Source organism: Notamacropus eugenii, chromosome 4 (genome assembly GCF_028372415.1).
Source record: "Notamacropus eugenii isolate mMacEug1 chromosome 4, mMacEug1.pri_v2, whole genome shotgun sequence".
Lineage (NCBI taxonomy): Eukaryota > Metazoa > Chordata > Mammalia > Diprotodontia > Macropodidae > Notamacropus > Notamacropus eugenii.
The window spans coordinates 290617821-290639469 of NC_092875.1; the positions used below are offsets into that span (position 1 = coordinate 290617821).

Below are 21649 nucleotides of genomic sequence, written 5' to 3' on the forward strand. Positions count from 1 at the left end.
TTTAAAGAGCAATCACTGAAAGAAATTAGTATAATTTGGCTCAGTTTCTGTCCTGAAGGATATGAAGGATTGAAAAACTATAGTAACCCCTCAGGAAAGGCAGCAGCTGTCAAGACTTAACGGAGTGAAAGAAATAAAAAACCCCTAAGAAAATGCTTTGCTGTGAGTGCTTAGAACTGTGGGATGGTGCAAAGCTCTAATAGCATGTTTGGCCTCTGCTTCCATGATTATTGCTTTCAATCTGAGAACCGCCTATGGCTTAGATTCTGCTGACAAAGCAGAGTTATGAAACCCTGGGGCAGTGATCTAAGGTTAGAGTCAGGCTATGATGCTTATACTCTTTTCTCTATAACCCCATTGAGTATGGAAAAAGACTGAAGTACCCTCATGCAAAGTAAATTCTAAAAACAAATTATTGAAAACATTTACATAGTAGGAAGGTTTGTTATAAAATAGCTATACACCACTATACAATTTCCTAACCAATCAGAACTTAAGGAGGATTTGAAATAAGGGGCAATTTATAGGGATTAATGACCAGCAGGGAGAGTTGACAGTGCAGGGTGAAGTCTTGGATCATTAACCCCAGTCAGTCATTAATTCCCCAGGAAATGCCCTGTGCCAAGGTCGTTATTGTAGTGCTAACCTCTTTTTTTTTTAAATAAAGAAAAACATTAAATGGTTTACTTTTTCCTGTGATATCATTATCCTCTCAAAGCACCACAGGAAGATGATTTTGAATGGCATCACTGTGGCTACTTTTTCAGATTACAGCTTTCAACACCATAAAATAGCTAATCAAGTCCTCTCACTTAATTTTGCACATAAATGTATCACGCCAATAATTTATAGGTAGGCTTAGTATATAATTCTATAATTAAACAACTCACTCTGTTTTTAAAAGTTTATCATGAATGATGTAAGAAATAAGCTTCCACAAGGCCACACTTTTACTTGTTCCCATCTGACCATCTACCCCACTTAGCACAACTGCTGTTCCAAAATCTTCTCTTTGCTCCTCATGCCTCCAAAGACACTTCCTCTTCCCTTAGCCTTTCAGCTGAAGTTTGCCTTGTATTTTACGGAGGACGCTGGGGCCATCTGCCCTAAGTTCATTCTTCATCTCCTCATCACGTAGCCTTTTTATACTTCAACCTCCTACTCTCTTCTCCTTTATTCCAGCCTCTGAAGAAGAGGTAGCTTTCTCACAAAGGCTGAGGCCTTTAATATGTACCCTTGATCCTGTGTCCTTCTGATTATCCACTAGATTGTCTCCAATATCATTCCTTCTCTGTGGGCTTCAAACTCTCCCTATCTGCCAGTACCTTCCCAGAAGCCTATAAACAGAACTGTCTCCCCCAACTTTAAAAGACACTAAATACACCTTCTTTGCTAAATATCATCCCATACCTCTCTTCTCTCAGTCCAATTCCTTGAAAAAGCCATCAACAATCCAAGTCTTTACTTTCACTCTTACTCTCTTTTATACCCCCTGCATTTTGGCTTCCAAATTTATCCCTCAACTGACCTTGTTCTCTTCTAGTCACCAACAATCTTGTAATTGTTAAATATATAGGACTTTTCTCAATACTCATCCTATTTTGACTCTGCATCATTTTACACTGCTGACTCTTCCATCTTCTCTGAGTTTTCATTACCTTCTCTCCCTTGGTTCTCCTCTTATCTTGATGAGTATTTCTTCTTACCCTCTTGTGCTGGATCATCATCCATATCATGCCTCTTAACTACTGGTGTCCCCTAAGGTTCTTTCCAAGACCCTCTTCTCTTTTTTTTAAAATACACTTTTATAAGTGATGATCTCATTAAGTCCCACACATTCAATTATCATCCCTATAGAGATGATATATTCAGATATATTCAGATAACAGGTCTACAGACCCATTTCTAATCTTTCTCCAGAGCTCCCATCCTGCATCACCAAAAATGCCCACTGGGATATTTCCCATGGGATGTCTCAAAGGTACAACAAACTCAGTATGTCCCCAACCCAGTTCAGTATCGATTCTCCCTTTCCCCTACTCACTCCTCTTCTAAACTTGCCTATTACCACTGAAGGGTAACACAATCTTCTTGGTTGCAATCTCTGTTATCCTCATTGCCTCATTCTTAGTCATTTTACACATCTGATCAGTTTGCCAAATCTTACTATTTCTATGTTTATAAGGTTTTACAGCTGCCATTCCAGTTCATGCTCTAACCATCTATTACAATTGATCTCCTTGCCTCTATTTATACTTTATACATCTGACGAAGTGATTTTCCCAGAAGGAAGGTCTGACTTTGTTGTGCTCCATTCCCTCTATTCGCAAATCAACTCTCGTGACACTCTACTATCTCTAGGGTTTTGGGCATTTAAAGGTCTTTGTAATCTGGTCTCATCCTATCTTTCCAATATTTTAACATAAGTTTCCCTTAAGAGTACTCGATAATCTTGCCATTTTGGCTTTTTCATTCTTTCTCATACACAACATTCCACGAGTGTCCCATCTCTTTGTACTAGCTGTTCCTCGCGCCATCAAGATCAGATGGTTGAAAAGGCTAACCTTAATAATTACTCACCCAAATGATTTTTGCATAATCATTGTAGAAAGAACATCTTAAAACTAAATCTTAACATTTAGGACAAATATCAAAAGCTCTTCTTTGAAAAGCCTTACCTGTTCATTAGGCTCAAAAGTCATCTCTTCCTTCTCTGTTTTCATAGCTATCAATTTTGTGCTACTGGCAGGATCTGTTTTACTGTCCAGTCGCTCGAGTTTTGGGGTTATTTCTGGTAAACCAATATCTTTAGTATCATCTTTGTCTAGCAAATAGCGAAGTAGTGCATTCTCTTTCTTCTTGGGACTCACTGGTTCCTGTTTGATAGTCACTTCTGAACCAGGACCTGTGCTGCTGGACTCCTGGTTCAGCTCTTTACCTGTGGCTTCTGCTGTAAGCTTTGCTAAGTCCACAGGAGAACTGCTGTCCTGCAAAAGTCTGTGCAAAATTTTATGCTTCTCCTTGAGTGAGGTTCCATGTGTTGATACAGAACCAGCCAAGCCACCTGTAGAGTCCTTATTACTTTCTCCTATGGAGCCTGACAGAGGTGAAGGTTCCATTTGATCAGACTTGGTGGTTAAGAGCTGCAAGAGCTTTGTTTGTCCTTTGTTGTCATGGAGTCTGTTCTGTCCATCAGACCTCTCACCACTGACAACCTGGGGTATGTTGGTATCACTATTTTCTTTCTGTTCTCCAGAATGGCAGCTGCTCTCCGCTTGTCCAGTTGTACCTTCAGATGGTTCCCCATAAAGTCCAAAGCAATCTTTAGAGTCCAGGCTTCCCATCTTACTTAGTGAGGGAGGATTCATATTCACAGGGGAATTTTGCAAATTACCCATTTTTAGGTCAGGTGAAGCCAACGATGACCCTAAAGAGACACCATGCCCCTCACTCAGGGCTTGTAGTGCATTTAGGGAACTGTTGGTATAACTATGGCTATTTCCTGTGCTGCTGCAAACGCCCACAGGTGAATGTAAGCTTCCTGCTGGGGAAAACTGACTAGGTGGGATTCGAGGACTTCCTGCCACTCCAGGGCTCATACGATGCCTTGGTGAAAGCATAGAGTTTGGCTGTCCTGGATTCATGCCAGGACTGCTTTGTGAGGGACTATTCATTTTGAGTGCATAGTTACTACCCTGAGGAGTCGATGCCTGCATGCTTGACACATGGTTCATTCCCCCTGAACCACCAAACCTGCCCACCGGCATGCCCATTTGTTCCTTTGGGCCATTTATGGCAAAATTTATATTGCTACTGATCGTCATGTCCTGACCGGGGTTCCCACTGCACATGGCCTGATGGGCAGGGCTGCTAGAGCTAATTGGGTTCAATGGCTTCCCCATAGCTTGTCCAGTCAGATCCTGATTCATTACACACACGTTCTGTTCTCTGTATAACGAGCAAAGACACAACATATTAGTTAAAAGGGAAAAAAATGATCTAGCAGATTATTAATAATGTTTCAAAATGATGTGGGAGGATTCATTTTTTTCCTTTAAAAGAACAGGCTAACATTTAAAAGACAAGATAATGCTTTTGATGAAAGCCACCTACAATTATCAACATGAGTGAACATGTAGAATTTGGGACCAATAGTTATGTTTTTCAGTAGAACTATTAATATGTCTGCAGTTTAAAACCTTGAAGGGAACAGGGAGAGAATGAAACAACCATCTATTTTAAATTGCAGACTTTATATAAAATAGTCAAAAGTTTATACACTTACATTATACATTTCTCTCATTAAACATGATGCTATCAATAATTTAAAAATGATCAAAAAAGTATACATTTTTACAGTACAATTATACCCAGCTATTCACAAGAAATTTTAATTCCTCAGAAGAGATACCCACTAGCTTAGAGATTTCTCTGGTGTTGGACCATTAGGCTTATGGTGAATAACAATAATAACAACAAAAAAAACCTTGGCCCTGAGCTGGTGGAAAACCAAACCCTTTCAAGTGCTAGAGCCAAGAAAGCTACTTAAAACATGTTCGAAGGAGACTATCTGGTCAATAACCTAATTCTGGACATTGAGTGCAACAGACAGACGACATGGAAAGTGTGCCTCACAACGAACAGTTCGTTTTTCAAGTTTTCCCCACTGCCTTAGACAGCCTTCAATCCTCCCCCACTTCCCTCACAAGCAGGTTTTCCAAACTAAATGGTTTCTCAAGCTCCAGAGCTTTTATTTAAAGCTTTGGCAGTCCCTCTTGAGTTACCAAATACGTTCACCAAGCATAAAACACACGTCACAAATTGTCAAACAGTAGCTTTCATTTAGGTGGGTGCAATTTGGCACGTCTGTAATCACTTTTAGATGTTTTCAGTTTTACATCGGATTTATTATTAGCTGGCAAAGAGGATTTCCTGATACTAGTTTTTCCTAAATAAAAAACAAATAATTGAGGAAAGTATTAGAGCAGGAGCCTTTAATTATAGCTACATTATGTACCTTCTCATAGCTTTCCCAAAAGCTCTCTAACACACACAAAGAAATCTAAAAAAGCTGGAATTTGAGTAATGTTTTTGTTCCTAAAAGAGCGTAATATTCTTGGGACTTTCACTTTAGACTGTGAAGTGTCTACAATCCCTTGAGTTAAGGGCCAATGCCATGACATTCCTTTAGAAGGTCCTTTCTATGAATATTAATTGGGAGTTTGTTGGCGCAAGCATATAGAAAGCAGTACCAACACTGTCTGCTTCAATATACTGCTTTGCCTGTTATCCAACTGTGAATTGGAGACATTTCTTTTTCTAATTTAACAGGTACTCATGTCAGAGCAAAGTCAATTTCTGTGGGTCAAGTTCCTTTAGATGGATTAAAAGAACACTTTAGGACTTCAAAGGAGTTTCAGTTTCAACAGTATGGATACTCCTTTGCTGAAGTGGATAAAAAATATTCAACATCTTAGTAAAAAAATAAAATTAAAAAGACAAATGCAAAATAAATCTTGAAATTTAATTGAGGACTTTAAGGTAAAAAGAAATCCATGACACTTAGAAAGCACAGAAAGATATTCCTGATATAAATTAAATTTCTTAACCACTGAATTTTACTTTGTTATGATATGGTGCTGATCAGCATATGTGTCTATTAAATTAGACAAGCACTAAGATGACTTTCTTCTTTGCAACACCTCTCATTAACTTGGGAAAGAAAGGCAATTCTTAGAACAAAGATTACCTGTGAAGCATATGCAAGGATATTACAAGCTGAGGTTCATTAGTAGTCTGGGAACGAATGAGCTTGCTCTTCGTTTGGGCAGCAACGAGAGTGCCATCAGACAAGGAAAAACGGTAGATCTGACTGAATGCCAGTCCTTGTCTCAGCACTGTAAGCGGGCAAGCAAACAAGAAGTAGATTTAGAAAACGAAAAGAGAACAATACATATGTGACATTAACACACTCATCGTGAGTAGGGAGTCTTTCAGTGTTTGTATTTTCTAGGTTGCCAGCACCAAGTGTAGTGCCTTGTACATATATCACTAATAACTACTTAATGATCAACATGAAGACTTTAAAATTTGAATCTGAAACAATGCTATAAAAGTGCTACATATATTTATATTGTACATAAAATGCTATACTTAAAATTTTAAAAAGGAAATTTACTTTGTATCTAATGTGCTAGTAAATAACAGTATCTTACATTTCAAGTAGAATAGCTGCCCCATATGGCAAAATAAGCCCGTGTTTAAAGGAGCTTATAATCACTTTTTTTCTAAAAAATCTTATTCATTACTGTTATTTTTAAAAATCTAGGTCTCCTTATGTCACCCAGGATAGAAGTGCAGGGGCTACTCACAGGCCCAATCCATCTCCTGAACAGCATAGAAACTTTGACCTATTCCATTTCCTACTTGGGATAGTTTGCTCCTCCTCACAAAACTTGTTCTCACCAATCCTCCACCTCTCAATCCCTGAAGGCCAAGCCCACAGAAGGTCAGAAGCCAAGAGATCCCTAAGGCTCAGCTTCTGAAGTAGCTGGTAATATGGGCATGTGCCCCCATGTTTGACTAAAAATATCCTTAGGCCTAAACATTAAAAAAAAAATTCCTATTAACTTTTCCTTTTGCAAAATGTGAAGTTTCACAACTTTGATCCATGATTGCATCAGAAAGTATTTTCTAGTCCCTTATTTTTGTTCTTTTGGCCTTTGTCTCCCAAGACAAATAGTAATCTATCAGTCTTTAAAATGAATGGAATTAGGTATGGTTGGTATTCAGTTAAGGGCAGGGATTTAAAAAACAAAACACCTTTATCTTGATTATTCTGTAGCTTCTAGAATAGCTCCTGGCATATATTGTGTCACTTTAAGTCTGACTCTTCGTAACCCCATTTGGGGTAATCTTGGCTAGATATTAGAGTGGTCTGCCATTTCCTTTTTCAATTCCTGGCATATAGAAGGCACTTATTAAGTGCTTGTTGATTAACTAATTCATAGCAAGTTCTTTTAATTCATAACAGCCCCTATTTTTGCCCATGCTAAGAGTATTATTTTGTAGTTAGAAGGTAAGGAAGTAAAAAATTAAATATTTATACCAACCTCTTCAGAAGAAAAGAATAAATCTAAACAGAAAGCTATTAAAAATGGGGAAAAACTATTACGGTACATAAAATATTTTTATTTTTAAATTCTTAATGTGGTACTTTTACTATCATGATAAATAATTTTTTTAAAAAAGCTCTATGCTAATAAGCTCTTTCAAAATAATTTTAGAATTGACTTTTCCAAGTTTTTGCTTTTTTAACTATGACAGCTAAAGAAAAAAGTATATTTCAATCCAGAATACCACCTGTCTTATAGCACCTAGTTCTTTTGTTATTTTGCAGAGACTGGTTTCATTTTTTCACACATATTTATCATCTAGTTCAGATTATATGGATCAAATGTTGAACACAGAAAGAAATCCAAGCATGTTTACAAATCAACGATACTGTCATGGGATGACAGAGAGGGATCCAAGACCATCTGGTTACAACTCCCACTTTTACTGAGGAAAGACCTGAGGCCCTGAGGCTATGTCTTGTAAGTGTGTAAGGCAGGATTCAAATTCAAATTCCTGCTCATTCCAAGTCACAAGTGATCAAATGGGAAGTCAAAGTTGTAGCATTTGTAAAGTATTTAGATCAGCACATAAAAGTTCAAGTACTTTACAAATACAGCTTTGGTCACTTGTGGCTTGGAATTAGGAAGACTCAAGTTTGAATGCTGCCTCAGGTAATACGAAATTCTACTCTCTCCAACAGTTTAAACTGAATACAGTATTTAGGGAGTATACATCCTGCCCTAAATTGTGTGAAGTTATTTACATGCTGTCCTAAAAGTTGCTCCCATATCCTACGAAAAAGATTTTGTTTTAACAAAGTATAACTGAATTATTTTGTTTGATGAATGTATCCAACTTATAATGTAATTGGTAGGGACAGGAACAGAGGCTTCTGAACCATTCATTTCAAATTCATGTATAACAGTTATAATCCCAAAAAGTGTATCTAAGTATAATTTTTCTAACCAAAATAATATTTTCTTATTAAGTTCTGTAATTCCAGACCTACCTTTTATTAGACTAGATAGTGTCTCCAATGTTTAGTTTCTTCACTTTCTCGCTTCCAAACATTTCTGCCAAGTGGATACTATTTTTAAACATATATTTAAGTACAGAATAGGAGTTCCACATTTAAAGGAGGGACTCCATTAAACCATTTTTGAAAAGAAAATAATCTAATCTTTATTTCTTCATGCGTGTGTGTTCGTCCTTCATTGCTGAAGAAGACCATGCCATCAGAGAAATGATGACATGACTTGCACTTGACTTTGTTCTGAGTGAGGGAGGGCTGTGCAGGTCACCAGCCTCACTTCTCCTCCAGAGCCATCTGAATCCAGTGACCAGATATTCATCAGGATGACTGGAGATGGCCCAGGATGAGGCAATTGGGGTTAAGTGACTTGCCCAAGGTCACACAGCTAGCGAGTGTCAAGTGTCTGAGGTGAGATTTGAACTTAGGTCCGCTATTTCTTCATGTGGAGTTTCATTAAAAAGAAAAACTGTCTAGTCAAGTTAGTGGTATCTTTGAAATGAAAAAAGTCACAGAGTCAGAGAAGGAACATGAAGCTGGTGTTACATTAATTCTTATCCATTAACAATGAAAGGAATATGATTGCCCAGTGGCTAAACTGTAAAAAGGCTTTTATGAAATGCTGAATACTAGTATTCTCATTTTATTTAAGTTTTCTGAAAACTTAAATGTCCTTGAATTTTGCCTAATTGTTCACATGAACATAAATACTCCAACTGTCAACCTTTTCTATATTTCTTGAAAATATTACATATGTAGAAAGGAAATAAAAGGAAAAGGGGAGAAATCTATATGGCATTTATACCATGACAATGATCCAAAAGAGTAGAGTACATAAGCACATAGGCACTTATCAAGGCAAGTTAAGTTTCCAACGGTTATTAGAACTTCAATTTAAGTAAATTATCAAGGCTGAAGAAAGAGTTTGTAAACTTAAATTGCAAAGCACAATGACAAAGTTCTAGGGACTCAGTCAGTGCCAGGATTCTTTGTGACAAATAATATGTACTCAGTCTTACCCATTCACCAAATTTTTAAGAAAGGAAAAACAAGAGGATATAAGATTTTCCCTTAAATTCTAACAAAGAAAAACTCTGCTGTTTTTTCTTCGAAGCTCATTTTCCCCTCACAGAAATGTGAGTTACATTTAGCCTACAGCATAAACACACTCAATAAAAAAGTAAACCTGCATTTTTCACTCATATAAGACATCCATCGTTGAGTAAATTTATTTTCAAATGGAAATAAACTAAATTAGGGTTTGCAAAACTATTGAGATAGTCTTATGGATAAGTAGATAGTCATCTTCTTAAATATCTTTTAAATTATATATGTTTTGATGGTACTTATGATTATCCCTATGTCCAGAAGAATGTTGGTGATTGGGAACTGAGCCTGGAGTCAGGAGGACTGAGTTCAAATCTAGCCTCAGATATTTCCCAGCTGTGTGACTCTGGGCATGTAACTTCTGTTTGCTTTAGTTTCCTTAACTGTAAAACGAGGGTAATAACAGCACTTACCCCACAGGGCTGTTGTGAGGATCAAATAAAATATTATTTCTAAAGCACTTTGCACTGTGCCTGGCACACAGTTGATGCTCAAGAAATGTTTATTCCCATCCCCCCACCCTCTCCTATACTTTGATCTCATAAAGTTAAATTACATAGCATGAAACTTATTATGCTGTGGAAGTCTCAGAAAGCGACTAAAAACACTTCTATATCCTTTGTTAGTAAAGAAACTGCACTAAAACAGGTTTTGAGTTTAAGTCTGGGAATCACAGACTTTTGGCATTTTACCCAATTTTATGAAAATTTAACTTTATATTTCTGGATTTTCTCATGGTGCACTCAGAAATAGACCTTATTTTTGTAACATATTTTGCTCTGACTCCTTTCCTTTGACCAACATTGAATTACCATTTCCTTCTCTTCAACTTTCTTGTAGAACATGCTTCTAATTCTTCTCTTCTGTTTTCCAGACTCTGTTCTACTGGTAATCATCCATAACCTGATAACTTATTTCCTGCTAATAAGTTTTGTTTTAAGGACTTCACCCAAATAGAAATTATGGAGAACAATCAGAAGTGGCCCTGAATTCCACTTTAAGAATCATTGTTTGTGAAGAAAGAATTCTCTCCACTTGGTGATCTCACTAAAATAGCATACAAAGCAGAGTCAAATTCAAGAAGAAAATAATATGATTTAAAGAGGCTTACCTTCATGATGATGCCTCTTGGCATAGGATACAGATTCTCCTTCATGCTGGGCATGGAACTTTTGAATACATCTTCTTACCAAATCTTCCCAGCCTGGTTTCATGGCTGCACGCATAGTACTAGTATCCAGTGAAGTGATCTTGCCTATATACAAACACACTAAGTGTCATCAACGTAAATCTCTAAAGGAAAACAGCTGTTCTAAAACTATGCATGACAGTTACATACCTTGGAGATCTTGGCGAGTAGTAAAGCTTTCTGATGAGGGAAGAACTGGCCTTTCCTTCATAGGAACTCTTCTTGCCACACAAATTAAGCAGGAGTGCAAATCTTGGATTAAACAAATATATATGCTTCTCATATCAGTATTTTTTTGGTGTGACAGATAAAAATAGATACACTAATGAAAACACAACTATCTAAATCAGTAAAGGAAAAAGTGATAAAACGCTTTTCATTTTCATCTACTAATTTTTTTCTTTCTCCAAAAGAAGGAAGCATTTAGGGCCTGACTGAGAGGATTGGGAGCTAGTAAAGGGGACAATCCAGGGTAGGAAATGCAATATGTTATTGTTGAATCCTTACATCAATGTATGGATGGCCACATGGATTAATAATTTCTTTTTAAGGAAGCAGAGTTTTTTTTTCTCATTTTAACTGGTCAAAGTACTCAATGTCATTTGTCTCAAAGAGGACAGAAAATTAAATTTCATACTGATTTTTTAAATTGAGTCATGAAAAATTTCAAATGATCTACACATGGCTATTTTAGACACAAATAATTTACCACAGACTAAGAACACACTTCCATGTAATGTAGATTCACAATGCCTATCTGATGAAAGCTGTGTTGGTACTGACAGCATCCTTTCTTAATCCCATTTGGTTATGCTAGTTATGCTGCAGTATGTATTTTAAATGAGGAAAATGAAAACAACTTATTTCCTTTTATCTTCCTGTAAAGTGACTGGAACAAAACTGATCAGAAATTAGTCTAATTATGCAACATTTACAATACTATAATACATCTTCTTCAACCAGGACCTCTTAACCTGGGGTGTATAAACTTGTTTTTTCTTTAATATTCTGACAGTTGTATTTAAACATAATTTATTTCTATTATAATCCTATACATTTTATTTTATGCATTTAAATAAATTATTGAGAAGGGGTCCATGGTTTCAACAGATTGCCAAAGGGATCTCTACAATGTAAAAAAAGCTAAGAAAACCTATGTGAGATGCTTGAATTATTGTTATTTTGGGAATTTCAACAAGGAAATTTTTATCTTTAAAACCTTAATAAAAAACCTGGCTATTTTATTGCATTTCTATAACTAAAATAAGGGAAATGTAATGATTATTTACAGTTACATTAAATAAAATGGAATCATCTGTCAGTCTACATAATTTAATTTTTAAAGTACAAAAATAAACAAAGGCAAGTTTCCATTGTTTCTATTTCTTGGCAAGAGAAGTCTTTTCATTTTCAAACATAATATATCTATAGTTAAGTTTCATCTATGAGAAAAATCCTCTTAAGTCTTTCTTAGCATATATATTATCTTTAGATTATTGGGATGTAAAAAAAATACATAAACATACACACACAATATAGGTTTCCTTTTAGCCCTACCTTCCCCTTCTTCCTTGATGGACTTTGGTTGAGAAACAGCAAAGCACTGCATAGTTTCATATTTCTGATGTGCTTCTTGGCTATCATGACTTTCTTCTTCAGAATCAGTAAGAGGTTTTACTAGCATCCGACAATTAAAGGTATGGCTGTTCCGTCTAGGAGCTTCGTTAGACCAAGGTCCCCCATTAACTAGCAAGACCAAAAAACAAAGCCAAACAAAATACCAATGTTTTAAAAGATGTTAACATTAGATTCACAAATATTCAGTTATTTAATTAGCAAAATAAATGTTAAATGTGAATTAAGATAAGTCCTTCAAAGTGTTTATGCTAAAATCTTTCCTTTCCTCTATTCTCATCAAGATAAGCATTTGGGGAATTGGTGGAAAGTCACACAATTTTTCTTGGGGTCTTCTTTAATTCTCCATTCCAACTTTCATACCATTACAGGTTTCTATCACTGCTTGCTTAGAGTACTGTAACAGCTTCCTGACATGTATCTCTGGCTCTTGATCTTCCCTCACTGTTCCAATCTATCTTAGAGAGAATGGCCAGACAAATTTTCCTTAAATGGTATTAATTGTGTCATTCTTCCACTTAAGAACTTCTACTGGCTGGTAGCACTTATTCATGAAATACAGACTTGGTCAACAGGAGCCATTATTGTTTGTGAAACAGAGGAAAGGGAAGTCCTTATTTCTCCGCTGTCTAGTGCAAAGGTACCACTAAAAGTCCAGTCTCCAATTTTCTCCTTCCATGAGCACTGAAAATTTCTTCCTTTGCTTCTATTTGTTCATCACTAGGTCATAACCATCTCTTTCTTCTCTGACCTTATATAAAACTTATATAAACCTTATATAAAGCATCACTGATCTGAAATGACAGCATTTACTGTGCCATATTTCTCTAGGTGCTTTTGTCCCTACTCCTCCATCATGCTCCCTCCCTGACAAATCTGGCCAAATGTAACCTTCCTGAAGAATCTTTTGTCCCTACACAGTCTGGGCATAGCGTATTTACATAACGATTTATGTGATCAACAGACCGAACAAATAATATACCTCATAGTTCTCACTATTTTAATTTCAAAACCCAACACGATATGCTAGAAGCGGTCTAATATTACACAGTTAATTAATGGCTGAGATAGACCTTAGAACCCAGGCCTCTTTATGGCTAGTCTTGTGCATTTCCTACTACTCTTTGTTCTGAGAAAGAGAAAGATCAGCAAGACAATGAGATCCCATCATCACACTAGAAGAAAAAATACTTTCTGATCACTTGCTACAAAACACTGAAATAAGCAGCTGTGTGAGGTGACCCAAATATTAAAACCACTGCTACTGTTTTAGAGAGAAATAAAAAAGGAACCAAAGCTCTAGGAAGAACACCAATAAGCACTAAGTTAAGTTACGGGGAAAGTATTTTTAATTCTCATAAAGAACCCTTTTTAATGTTCTCTATGTAGATACTTGTTGAGTTCTTGTCACCATTCAGACTTGTGTATGTATCAGGGTTATAAAGAAGAAGCAGACGGGAGAGAAAAGAGTTGTGGACAACCTACTGTATTCAATGAGGATTTAAAAAGCGACAGGAAAAAGCAAGATTTGTTACTGGGGAGGGTTTTTATTTTTTAGAGGGGAGTGGGCAAGTAGTGATAATAATGCTAAAAATAAGGGCAGTGTTGATACTATTATGCTAAATTTAAAAAAAAAGGAAGCTAAGTCACAGAAATTTATAGTTTTACATACAACCCTCTTCTGTGTAATTTTCATTTTTTAAAAACGGGGCAAGGAGAATAACCTGAAAGAAGCATTACAAGGGGAAATTAATATGCTTAAGTTCTGAGATAAATTCAAGAAACAATTGTAGATACCTTAAACCATTACTTATTAGAAACCAGCAAGCTTAATTCCCTATTCAAGTATTTAAAAAGATGGAATTTCACTGAAATACATGTTTTTATTACAATATTTATTTCAGTCACAATGAACAGAGGATTATGATACAAAGGAAATGCCAACAAATTGAGGAATTGAAAAGGAATTTATTTGTACATGCTACAGCAGCTAAAAAGACCAAATGATAAAAACGGCTTTAAAAAAAAAAACCCAAAATAGCAGCATTTGATAACTCAGGAGTCTTGACCTTATTTGTCCTAAAATAGGCACTACTTTTGAAGCTGTGAATAAGTTTTTAGCATCACCAGTCCAGGTGAAAACAAGAAAAAAAATTCTGCAAGTATTTTGCAGCCATGCTATGTAGCACCCACTTTTAAGTACTTTATAATTTTGTAATCCTGTATCTACTGAAGAGCAGTTAAGAAAGAACGGTAGAATGAATCACAAAATGATAGAGCAGATAGAGTGAGGCAAGTGAAATGATATTTGGGGTGCTCAAAAAGAACAGAGTGAGCTAAGATCAAGTAGTTTAAGATTATAGGGTTTGAAGTAAATAAATATGCCTTGCCTCTTAAGACCCTGTTTAAAAAAAGAAAATAAACAGTTACATGCATGGTTCAAATAAGAGTTGGATTTCAGATTTAACTCTGAGCCCCCAAATCTCACTTTTTGATGACTTTTAAAATGGACAAAGGGCAGGCAGAAAATGCCCAATTAGCTACCAGCCCTGGGTAGTTTGATGACAAACTCAACCCCTCCTCCCCCAAAAAAAACAACCAACCCATTAACTCCCTGATGATATACATGAACATTACTGTGAACACATTAAAAATGTTCTGATGAATTCTCAATGAAGTTGTTATTCAGTTGTGTGACAAAGTCCATGAAGTTTTCTTGGCAAAGATATCATTAAAGTGGTTTGCCATTTCCTTCTCTAGTGTAGGCACATTTTACAGATGATAAACTGAGGCAAATAGGGGTTAAGTGGCTCGTCCAGCATCACACAGCTAGCATTTGAACTCAGGTCTTTCTCCCTCCAGGCCCAGTGCTCTATCCCTGGTACTACACCTAGCTGCCCCAAATGAAGTGCAAGTTCTAAATTACAATATATGGAACATATCTGGAGATTTCTAAGTGCTAAGGCATATACTTTAAAAGCAATCATTTCTATGATTATTCTTTTACAAATTACCATTGTAAACATTTCTACTAAACTCCAGTAAGCAGTTTAAATGGGGGAAAAAAAGACAGACTTTACCTAAAGACTTTGGTAGCAGGTTTTTTACAAATTCTGTGTGGTCCCCTACATGCAGGATGCTGTATACACTTGTGTTCATCAGCTCTTCTTGGTTATACCTTAGGTATTGTGTCACATTTTCCGAAACAAATACAACATTACCTTCGAGGTTCACTACAAAGAAGAAGCCATCAAGGGCCTATAAGAGAAAGGACTAATCGTTAATAAAAAATGCATTGTAAACACAAATGCACTTGTTAAGAAATGTATAACTATTTGCTCTTCAAGTGAAATACTCATTTCACACTTTTGTGGAAGAGGTACATTTCCTTTAACTATCCCCCCTGGATCCCTAATTTTCATTAAGTCATATGGGATCAATTAACGTACTTTTACTAGTTGAAGCATGCAGATTTCATTAAAAAAAAACAAAACAAAAAACCAGACTGAAATGGGAGAGGAATTAACTGAGGCTCTTCTTATTCTGGGTTATATGATTAACATTAATTTTTCAAATCCTCCACAAAATGAGGAATGTTAGTTTCATACTCACATGTGTTTATGTGGTTTTTTTTTTTTTGAGAAAACTCAAGAGCAACAAATAACTCATTTACTTCCAAACAAATAAAATATAAGGTTACAGTCTTCATATATGTGCCATAGTTTGAAAAATATTCATGATGAATTATAGTAAGAAGTGGTTGGAAAATTTACCTTTTTTTATGGGGTATTCGTACTTGCGAACTATTCAACATGGAAAACTGCTGACACAGTTATGAGCAACATTGTCTAAACATGGTATGAATCCTAGTGTGCCTAAAAATTATGTACCCTTAGGTCTGGGAACTGGGGAGCTTTGTGCTAATATTCCTTATTACTTGGAGTGGATCTATAGGGAAATAGCATATGGAAGATAGAAATGGCAATTCAGCTTGCTACATTTCAGAGTAGCCAACAGAGAAGATAGAGACTTAATGAGTGGAATGTCTTTATGTGTGACATGGAGAATAAGGAGCATACATAGAGGAAAACTGGCTAGGCACATGCCAAATATCCTTTTCATTATTATTGCTACAGACATCTACCCAAAAGGTTTTCACAACTGAAATACTGTAGTTTACTTGAAAGAAACAGTCTTATTTCCTGAAACAGCATGTGTTTTTAAAAGCTCACTAAAGATACTCCCCTAAGAAAAATACTGCTGACGTTCAGTTTTGTTGCTTAGCAACAACAATGCTAATGATGCAAGCATGATTGTGCATCTATGCCTGGGAATAGCTCACGAAGAACAAGTCTTTTCTCTGTTCAATTTATGACATGTAAACATGGGAAAAGATTTAAATTTAAATCATAAGTCACAGGAGTCAAGCATTAGCTTTTAAACTTACTCTGCAAGGAACCCCTGGCACAATAGGTGCTTGATGAAATTCTCAGAAGAGTGTTGTGAAATAGCAAAAAATAAGTAAATAAAATAAAAAATAAAAAAGATAAAAATAAAAAAACCTGACTTGACTTTATATGATAATGGAAATTATAATCTTGAAATATGATTTATATAATAAATGAACTAAACTCTAATAAGACTTGACTTACAGTCTTATGGTCAGTCTACCAATCAAGAGACAATCATTATTAAGCACCCTACTATATGGGCAAGATTCTGGTAATAAAGATACAAAACAACGAAAATGATCATTTCTCCCCAAGGAACATTTTATTGGAAGAGACACGTATATATAAAAGCAGATATGAACTAACAAAGAAAAATAAAACGTAATCTTGTACATGGTAATGAGGAAGGGCACTGGAAACTGGAAGAACAGCAAAGTCTTCATGGAATAGGTGGTGCTTGACTTTCACCTTGAAGGAAGAGATGAATTCTATGAGGTAAAAGTGAGGAAAGAGCTCTCACTGTACTCATGTGGGATAGCCAGTATGCAAAGGCAAACAAGATGGATTACTCTGTGTGTGTGTGTGTGTGTGTGTGTGTGTGTGTGTGTGTGTGTGTGTGTGTGTCCTTCACTGCCAAAGAAGACCGTGCCATCAGAGAAATGATGACATGACCTGTACTTGACTTTATTTTGAGTGAGGAAGGGCTGTGCAAGTCACCAGCCTCACTTCTCCTCCACAGCCATCTGAATCCAGTGACCAGATATTAATCAGGATGACTGAAGATGACCCTGAATGAGGCAATTGGGGTTAAGTGACTTGTTCAAGGTCACATAGCTAGTGAGTGCCAAGTGTCTGAGGTAAGATTTGAACTCAGGTCCTCCTGACAGCTGCACTGGTGCTCTATCCACTGTAGCACCTAGCTGCCCCAATTACTGTGGGTGATGAAAACAGAAAAGGTCAATTTAGCTAGATTACAAAGTCTGAAGAAAGGAGTAAGCTATCATGAGGATGGAAAGACAGGTTGGGAATACATTGTGAGGGGCTTTAAAAGATAAAAAGAGACTAATTCATATTTGATTTTATTTGATTTTAGAGGCAATAGAGAGAGTCACTGGAGTATATTAAGAAAAGAAGTTAAATGGTCAGACTTACACTTAATACTTTGGCAGCTCTGTGAAGGATGGACTGAAATGGGGAGGGAAATGAATGAGGTTGATAGACCAATTTGGAGGCTGCTGCTGTAGTGTAGGTAAGAAGTGATGAGGGCTTGAAGCAAGTTGACAGATATGAAAGGAGAGAGGGGAGAGAGGGGAGAGAGGACCTCAATGCAATGCAAGGTACCAGATGATGAAATGGCAACATCTGACCACTGACTTTAAATGTGGGTAGGGTGAGTGAGAACTGAGGAGAATACCAAGTTATGAACCTGGGAAACCAGAAGGATGACATTGCCTTTGACAGAAAAATATAAATTTGGAAGATGGCGGGGGGGGGAGCGGCGGGGATTGGTGGGAAAGATAACGAATATGTGTTGGACACAGAAAGTTTAAGAGGCCTCCAGAACAACCAGTTTGCAACATCAATAGGCAGTTGGCAATGTGAGACTGATGTTCAGGGGAAAGATGTCTTCTTTTCTTAGGCAGGAAATGTCTTTTATTTGTTTAAAGAATATGGTAATACATCAGATTACTTGCAGTCTTTGAGAGGATGAGGGGAGAGTGGGAGAAAAATTTGGAATTCAAAATCTTATAAAAAAACAAACGATCTTCACATGTAATTGGGAAAAATAAAATACTATTTTTTAAAAAAGGATGTGGTAAACAGTAAACTACCCTCTCAAAAAAGTAAAGCTGTAGAGAAAGCTCTAAGTTATGACAGTCAAGAGCTGACAATTTAATATAACTTTAAAAAATACTTTACAAAACACAGTATCTCCAAAGTTAGTTAACTCATCTCTGAAATATTTTTTTAAATCCACCACTATACAGTAATTATCAGCACTTAGGCAGATATAAAAAGTGGCAATGAAGAGATTAATGAAGAAGGTTAGGGTGACTTTACTACTGTACTGTTTTTGTTGATCAGGGAAAGGGGGTTCAAGTATTTATTTCTTCTCCCTTCCTAGAAATCACTCTAAGATACTGCTTCTGAGAAATATACTTCAGAAGAAAAAACTGAATAGACATATTATGAAAACTATTTTCTCAAGGATTTTAGACCAAATTGTGTTTAACTAAGATCTTGAAAAAAAGTTGTTTAACCACTGTGAGCCTTAGTTTCTTAATCTGTCAAATGAGGGGACTGGATACGATACTCAAATTCTCTGATTTTGTTTCCAAATAATATAATAATCTTATCTAATTAAGAGCTAAAAATGAAAATCATTATATAAACCAACTGGAAAAATGAGAATGAAGTGGAAAATTTTTCCTACATATCAAATGAACCATGTATGTTTTCTTGAACATTGGCAAAATTTATCTATCCAAATCGCTATTTCCAAAATGATTTAGTCCGGCCTTCTATTTCAGATACACTCGTATTTTTTCATCACCTCACTGATGACCTGTATTTCAAGCTGATTTTAATTTTGGAAAAGCTAGCCCAAAGCTATTAAAAGGCTAACTAATATTATATTAGTTAATGATAGAGAAGATAACGTTTTAGGATTTATAGGAAGGGATTTTAATTGAACAATCCTAATGTTAATAAAGATTAGGCAGTTGATGGCCCTACAGGACAAAAGAGAAGACGGAGACAAGGGCAGAAAGGGAGGATAGAAGAGAGAGCAGATTGGTCACAGGGGCAATTAGAATGCTTGGGTTTGGGGGGGGGAGGGGATAAAAGGCGAGAAAATTTGTAACCCAAAATTTTGTGAAAATAAATGTTAAAAGCTAAATAAAAAAAAAAAAGATTAGGCAGTTGAGATCAAATACTGCTTCAATAATTCTTATCTAAGAAGGTTTTTTATATTCGGTATTTCATTTTTTACCTTTTTATGGTATCTTCCAAAGTTAAAATTTCTGGACTATACATAAGCATAATGCTTTGCTTTAATTTTGCCTTAATACATTTTTTCAATAAGTATATCCACACATGTGAATATAATCAAATATAATATATATATACAGAAAATGTAAGAGAGAAAACTTTAATCAAAATACCATCTACAGTTGCAGTTAACGTAAAATCATTTTGAATGAGGAATTCCAAAACAAATGCTAATTTGGTGCTTCTATGAAAACCAAACAATTTACAGTCTACAACAGTACAAGTCCAAAACAAATAAATGTAAAAAGAAAACCAAAAAACCCCACCAAACCACATACCATAATTCAGTGCTTTTATTGTTGTAGGGTCTATGCATGCTGGTTTTGGTTTTTGTTTTCTGGAAGGTCATGGGGTATGGAGGCAGGGACTTTGGACTAGGGAGGCCATAACTATGAGCTCCTGAGTGTGGGGGAGTTCCCAATGTGGAAAATCCCTCCACAAACACAGATGAGCATTCATATTTCATTTGTAACTCATGGTCTCATTAAGCAGGTAGTGTATGTTATTGGCAAGACTTGAATTCAGTCTTCCTGGTTTCCAGGATAGTCCTCTATTCACTATATTTAGCTGTTCTTGAAGTATGCACACGGTACTGAGATTTGGGGGTCCATGATGTCATAACTATTTTCATAATACCTTTAGGATGTTTTATTTTCTAATATGATAAATATTGATAACTATAACCCATATTAACATATGTTCTCTGAGGAGTCCTCAATAATTTGTAAGAGGACCAAGGGGTTCTAAAACCAAAAAGTCTGATAACCATGGAACTACTTTATACTGCTTTTCAATTTACTTAAAAATAAAGAACTCCTTCCCCCCGAAAAAAAACTCTAAAAAAAATTTGTCTACTACTAGAAATAGGCCAGCAGCTCCAAAGGTTTCAAAAGTACTAAAGTTACTAAATGACAAAAGAAAGTTAAGTGTGTATATTTTACTTCAGTTCTTTTCATCTGAAAATTAAATTTTAGCAACATAACCTTCAAGTTATTAAAGAACAGAAACAAAATTTGTATATTTTACCTCAAGCATCATTGGTCCAAGTGCATCCTTGTCAATAACACTTTGACCTGTAGATGAGACATCAGACTTCTGCACTTCATCTACATTGGCAGCTGCTGCTTTCTCTGCAACAAACATGGGTGAATTAAATGACAATACTCTTTTTCAAAGATAAAATGACACAGGAATATTTTACTATAATGACTTTTCAAATCTCTTGTGGATCCGGACAGTTATTAAAAAAAAAAAAAAGCACATCATCACCATCACTGAACTGGGACAAGTGTAATAGAAGTGGAGCTACTGCATTAACTTTTCACTTTTGGACTATGGTACTTAAATCCCATTTTAGGCTACCAATAAAACTAATTTGGAGCTTTCAACATAGTCCCTCATAGGAATCTTTTTAGATCACAAAAACACATATATTCTGCCACAATTAGTATTTACTTAAGAGGCACCTAAAATGGAGATGTGTTGTTTAGAAGTGAACAGTACTTGCCTGAGTCACATTTAAAAGGCAAACAAGTGTTACACCTTCGTTTCTATTGTAATTTAGGAATGATAAATGACCTGTACATAATTTACACACTAGTTGCCACTTGAAAATACATGTTCTTTTCCTAATGTCTAGTCACATTTAGAACAACTTGGAAGAGATCTGATCCCCTATGACAAAGCCAAGTCCCTAATGATTTATTTATATAATCTATACAATAAATAAATATTTATTATTATTTATTCTAGCAAATGACTTGTCATTTCTAAACACTTGAAGAATTCTCTGTTACTACCTCATGGAAAGGTGCATCTTTCTTAGGTCCCTAACTGGGAGTTATTATGAAAAAAAAAGTAATCTTTTCCCTTTCTGATCTGAAATTTTTATTTTATTGAGAAAAAAATAGTCAATCAAACAGTCACTGTAATTATTCAATAAGTACTATTAGACAGCAACTACGTTTCAGGCTCCAAGCTAGAAACTGGGGATGAAAAGACAAAGATGAAACATTTACATATGCAAACAGAGAAGTAAATACAAAATTGGGAAGAAGGAAAAAGAGAACA

General features: G+C 35.8%; 1 protein-coding gene across 24 annotated transcripts in view; it reads right to left on the reverse strand.

Annotated features, from left to right (window-relative positions):
• NCOA2 (nuclear receptor coactivator 2) overlaps window positions 1–21649 on the reverse strand; it is a 346666-nt gene that overhangs the window by 51367 nt on the left and 273650 nt on the right. For all 24 annotated transcript variants that reach the window (XM_072604810.1, XM_072604824.1, XM_072604819.1 and 21 more), the window contains 7 exons: window positions 20606–20709; window positions 15158–15335; window positions 12000–12188; window positions 10593–10694; window positions 10365–10508; window positions 5750–5897; window positions 2679–3948 (listed from right to left, as the gene is read on the reverse strand). In XM_072604810.1, coding sequence (XP_072460911.1) covers window positions 2679–3948; window positions 5750–5897; window positions 10365–10508; window positions 10593–10694; window positions 12000–12188; window positions 15158–15335; window positions 20606–20709 — 2135 coding nt within the window. The remainder of the gene's footprint in view (window positions 1–2678; window positions 3949–5749; window positions 5898–10364; window positions 10509–10592; window positions 10695–11999; window positions 12189–15157; window positions 15336–20605; window positions 20710–21649) is intronic.